General features: G+C 33.6%; 1 protein-coding gene and 1 long non-coding RNA gene across 4 annotated transcripts; one reads left to right on the top strand and one right to left on the bottom strand.

Moving 5' to 3' along the window:
- The first annotated feature begins 1,049 nt into the window (after window positions 1-1,049).
- On the top strand, window positions 1,050-5,239 carry LOC125261726. Of its 3 annotated transcripts, XM_048180294.1 has the most exons (8): window positions 1,050-1,133; window positions 1,253-1,370; window positions 2,130-2,264; window positions 3,458-3,559; window positions 3,664-3,693; window positions 4,165-4,218; window positions 4,300-4,490; window positions 4,599-5,239. In XM_048180294.1, the coding sequence occupies exons 1-8, from the start codon at window positions 1,050-1,052 to the stop codon at window positions 4,872-4,874; spliced, it is 990 nt and encodes a 329-aa protein (XP_048036251.1). In that variant the 3' UTR covers window positions 4,875-5,239. The 3 variants fall into 3 exon arrangements, 2 of the variants coding, with proteins under 2 accessions (XP_048036251.1, XP_048036252.1); XM_048180295.1 differs by lacking the exon at window positions 3,664-3,693; XR_007183416.1 differs by lacking the exons at window positions 1,050-1,133; window positions 1,253-1,370; window positions 2,130-2,264 and adding an exon at window positions 3,112-3,172 and having other exon boundaries at window positions 3,458-4,218.
- Window positions 1,101-4,251, bottom strand: LOC125261727. Its single transcript, XR_007183417.1, has 3 exons — window positions 4,163-4,251; window positions 3,456-3,568; window positions 1,101-1,684 (listed from the first exon to the last, which is right to left on the bottom strand). It is a non-coding gene; the product is annotated as an uncharacterized LOC125261727 (long non-coding RNA).
- Window positions 5,240-5,289: the final 50 nt, after the last annotated feature.

The raw sequence follows: 5,289 nt of genomic DNA, 5'->3' as shown, positions 1-5,289 counted from the left end.
AACCAGGTCTCACAAGGAAACACTGGGAATATGCAAGGGATCTCCTGAAATTCTTTGTGCTACAGTGCAAAGAACTGTATGGTGAGGGATTTCTTGTGTACAATGTCCATCAGATGCTCCATATTGCAGACGTTGCAAAACAGTTTGAGGGTCTGGATGAATGCAGTGCGTTTGCATTTGAAAGCTTCAACCAAAAATTAAAAAGAATGGTTCAGTCTGGAAGAAGTCCACTGGCTCAAATCACAAGAAGAATTCTTGAAGGGCAAAACATGCAGAAGAGAACACCAGAGGCACAGATCAAGAGTACAAGACCAAACAACTTCTTTGGAATCAACCAGACCTTCTTTGAGGTCATTGAAGAAGATGGTCTGGAAAGACAAACACTACTCTGTAGGGTCTATGATGAGACGGCTCCCCTCTACACAGAACCCTGTGATTCTCGCATCGTGGGTTCCTATGTTGGCAAAGCAAAGGAGACGACAATTAGGACAGTATTAAAATCGGAGCTTAAATCTCAAGTGATCATGACTGAACATGCTGATAAGAACAAGATTATATTTCTTTACATTTTACACACAGATCACGGACATTTTTCAACCTTATGAAAATTATGAATGTTGATGACAAATCATGGAAATCATTCAACCCTAACCCTAATTTAAGAAATCATGCAACTCTAACTGTTGCATGGTTTTACACACAGATCATGGACATTGCTCAACCCTATGAAAATTATGAATGTGGATGACAAATTAGGAAATCATTCAACCCTAACCCTAATTTAAGAAATCATGCAACCCTAACTGTTGCATCTCAATATGCACAAAAATGATAATAATCAAGAATGACTAAAACCAATTATTCAGGATTCATTCCAGAAATCAACTTTGTAAAACATCTGTAAGTGTACAATTTAAAAAAAAAAAATAAAAAAATAAATAATAATAAAAATAAATAAATAAATATATATATATAATTATGTTATTTGTTTAATTCTGTACCTTTTGCTACAGAATCACTCTTTTAATAACCAAATTACATTTTTTTAGATGATTACATACGTTGTGGTTGAGTTTGAAAAAGAGAAGACAGTGGCAATTGTTTGCCGAACATGGATTGTGGCAGATGGAAATGTAAGTATCGCTACTGCTTAGGTTTTGTGATAAAGCTACGGACTATGTATAACACTGTGAAAAGCCTTTTCACTTTTTGACTGGTTTGTAATTGGGTATTTGTCTAAATGTACAAACAGGGATTGAGCTGCTATTGGCCTCCATCTGAGCCATCCAAGAAGGCAAAGAATGGAGAACTGCCAGATGCCAAGACTTGGAAACTTTTCAAGATAAGAATTTTAGAAAAATCGTTTACATGTAAGAGTAAACCGTGAAATTGTAATTACAATGAACACCTGTTAAAATTCTGTTAAAAGCTTAGTTCTGATTTTAAATTCTGACCATACACTTGGGGTCAAATAATTAAATTAGATAGATTTTAAAATGCTCTGAAGGGTTAATTCACCCAAAAAATTCTATCATTCCACACCCATTCATCTTCGTAACACAAATGAAGATATTTTTGGTAAAATCTTTCATGTTGCTTAATATGATTATTTTTTCTTCCATGGACCAAGTTGAAGACTATCCAAGCAGCTCTGTTGCATTTCATGAAAGTGAACCAGTTTTACCTAAAAGAAAAAAAAAACATAATTGTACCCATTAATCCATTCATTTTTAAATCAGATTGTGACTTCCTGAATGTGAATTAACTAACATTAACATTGCTTTAACATGCAAGCTATGAGGGTTTAGAGATTTCTCTGAATGGGAACATTATGAGTTTTATAAACTAATTTACTTACAAATGGATTTATTTACTTTGTCAGTATTGTGACCAGATTATTTAAAAATAAAATGCCTGAAACTATATTTAATAATTCACTTAAGTATTTCAACAGGTCATGAATAATGAGCACATTTCTAGCCTATTAGTTATCTGTTCTTCTTTTACATCTATTCCTATACAGCACACTCATTTACTTACTTTACATTTAATTAATAGTTAACAGTCCACCAACAGTACTCGCTTCCATGTCCTTGGTCATTTAATCATAACTTTTTTTTTTTTTTTAGCAAATTACCAAAAAGCCTTGAAGTACCTGAAACGTGCCGAGGAGCTTTCAAATGTTGAAACAGATGGGGACTCCCAAATGATAAAAAAAAGAGCACACAAGCGACCAAGTCGTTTTGAAAGCGACACTGAGGATGGTAAATGTAAATACATTGTTATTGTTAAAGTGATAGTTCACCAAAAAATGAAAATTATCCCATGATTTACTCACCCTCAAGCCATCCTAGGTTTATATGAAAATCTTCTTTCAGACAAACACAATCAGATATATATTTAAAAATGTCCTTAGTCCTCCAATGTTACTAATGTTTGTGAATGGTAACATACATTCTGAGGGGTTAATAAAGGACTTTTAAAGTGAAAAGCTGTGTTTTTGTAAGAAAAATATCCATATATAAAACTTTATAAATAACTTTATATATAAATTCGAATAACGAGCTTCCGGTAGATGACCACACGCAGAATGCGGAAGTTGACTTGTGCCAAATGAGTAATCCTCTGACGCGATGTATGATGCAGAATGTAGGAGTTTCATAAGCTCAGACGCCTCTCACGTTTCAAACAAGAACGGCTGGGCAACAAACTCAAGCTCCTCTCCTCTTATATCAAAATCCTCTGACATTTCTCTTTAAAATTTCTTGTTTTAGACTAATTTGTGACCAGTGTTTTGTTTTGCTCTCTGTCTTCGCCTCCATGTTCGTCATTGCATCATTGCGTTTGGGTCAAAGGTTGCTCTTTCACCCAAATTGATGTGCGCAGTATGTGTACAGTCGTCAACCAGAAGCTTGTATATATGAATTTATATAGATATTTTTGTAAGATATTTTTCTTACAAAAACACATCACTTCGCTTTAAAAGGCCTTTATTAACCCCCCCTGGAGCCGTATGGATTAATTTTTTTTTATGGATGGATGCATTTTTTCTGTCTTCAGAATGTGTGTCACAACCATTATAAACCTTGGACGACTAGGGATATTTTTAAATATATATCTGATTGTGTTCGTCTGAAAAAGGATTTACATATAAACCTAGGATGGCTTGAGGGTAAGTAAATCATTGGATAATTTTTATTTTTGGGTGAACTATCCTTTTAATATATTAAATAAGGAATACTATTATAATAATTATAAAAATAGTTTATAAAATGTGAAATAGACCTTGCAGTGACTCTTTAAACAATTTTGAATAAACACAGCAAACTGAATAAACATGGAACTACCTCATTCAGTTACAGAAAATGAATGTCTGACTGTCTGTCAAATACTCAGAATCAAGCATTCGACACTGACATTATATAACCTTATCTATATATTTGGGCTTCACTCACAGAATTGGTCACACCAAAGCGTCCTCGTTTCCAATGTATGGCTGGAAACAGACCACAAGCTCCAGTCTTCGAGGAGAATAGGCAACAGCACAAGCCACAAGACAGTAAGTAACCTGCAAGAACAAATTTTTTGAAGCTGTTTACATCATACTAACCAATAAATATAAAAAGCAACCAATACAAAATGTTTATTGCTATTTATTATCAGGCAGAAATGCTACAACACCTTGCCCATCAAGTAAGTGGTAATAGTTTGCAAACTATCATGGAAAAGTTAATTTATTTCAGTAATTCAACTCAAATTGTGGAACTCGTGTATTAAATAAATTCAGTGTATGCAGACTGAAGTACTTCTTTGGTTCTTTTAATTGTGATTAACTTTTCCACAACATTCTAATTTATTGAAATGCACCTGTATAGGCTATATAAACAAACTTTTAAACAAATGATTTTGGACCTTCAGTGTTTGGTCCCTAGTAATATGAAAAATGGAAATGAATATAGGCTATGTACCTTGCTCTGTAATTAAAACAAGTATCATTTCAGAAATGAAGTTCCATGCTCTAGCATAAAAATGACTTAATAGCTTAGTCTGCAAAGTAAGATAATATCCAATGGCTCATTTCATGGCATTAACATTTTAAATGTAAATTTTACTTTTGTGGTAACTGGTATGATACAATAAAGCTTTTTTTTTTTTCACTTACAGCATCAGCATTGTCCTGTAAAACTGGATGTCAGGGGACTGATGATAAAGAGCAAAGTATTACTTTTATGTTATTGAGCTGTTTTGTTTGACCTGTTATATCGTACCTGGCAAAGCAAACATTACTATTTTTTTCAGATTACCTCACACTTAATAGAAAACTTGATGAAGTCATAAGAGAGCTGCGTCAGTTACGGGAAATCATACTGCAACAGCAACAGCAGCAAGAAGTTGAAGAACAGGCCAACATTGAACAGATGCAGACAGAAGAGCAGCTGTCTGCATTCTGTGTAAAACTGACTCAAGAAAGTCAATTTAGAAAATCCATGGTGATTGTCCTTCTATTTAAGAATCTAAAAATAAATATATGACAATGTATCCATAAAATTATACTTACCTTCAGCAAATATTTTGTAAAAATGTTTTCATGTGTATAGATGGCATTCAGTGTGAGACTGTGTTCTGGCACAGTTGGCCAATCAGTCAGAAGAATAATGCGGGCAATCGGAACAAATATGCTATGGTCCAAATACAGCCTGAAAGGAAGAAAGGGGAAAAGTGTGTTTCAGGACCTTTCTGTGATGCGACTGATCACAAGTAAGGAAATAACTCACAACAGGCCACTAAATTATTCAAAAATAATGCATACCAGAGGTAGTAATGAGGCTGAAATGCAATATATTTTTTTCATTATATATTTTTGTTTTTCTTAATATAATAATAATAACTTTAATTTATGTAGTGCCCTTAAAGGCTGCTCAACCACACATAAAAATTATAGCTACGAGCAGCAATTATTAGTTGCTGCTTAGATGTGTCTTCAAGTGTCAGAAACAGGACAAAGATCTCTAACATGATCTAGGAGTTTCAACTTAAAATCATCACAAAACATAGTGAAGCAGCCCTTGCGTATAGTGAATCAATTCTTGAACATCCATTTAAAAGCTTTGTTAGTCAACTATGGTCACAAGATCTGTTGAATTCTATTGGTAAGAACAGAACTTGTGATGATGGTTGACTTTCTATGAAATAATCGCGTCACAAAAATCGAATTCTTGTCTCATATTTATGTTTCAATTTGTTAATCTGTTAATTATATATGTAAATTTGTTAATTACATGACTTGCG

Source organism: Megalobrama amblycephala, unplaced genomic scaffold (genome assembly GCF_018812025.1).
Source record: "Megalobrama amblycephala isolate DHTTF-2021 unplaced genomic scaffold, ASM1881202v1 scaffold472, whole genome shotgun sequence".
Taxonomy (NCBI): domain Eukaryota; kingdom Metazoa; phylum Chordata; class Actinopteri; order Cypriniformes; family Xenocyprididae; genus Megalobrama; species Megalobrama amblycephala.
The sequence above is the reverse complement of the archived record's forward strand: the minus strand, read 5'-3'. Positions and strand labels throughout refer to the sequence as shown.

Bases quoted from the DNA above. Each gene is read 5' to 3' on its own strand.
- LOC125261726 (XM_048180294.1), top strand. From the start codon at position 1,050: ATGATTACATACGTTGTGGTTGAGTTTGAAAAAGAGAAGACAGTGGCA. The intron at 1,371-2,129 runs GTAAGAGTAAAC...TTTTTTTTTTAG, and splicing joins TTTAGAAAAATCGTTTACAT to CAAATTACCAAAAAGCCTTG. The intron at 3,560-3,663 runs GTAAGTAACCTG...ATTTATTATCAG, and splicing joins ACAGCACAAGCCACAAGACA to GCAGAAATGCTACAACACCT.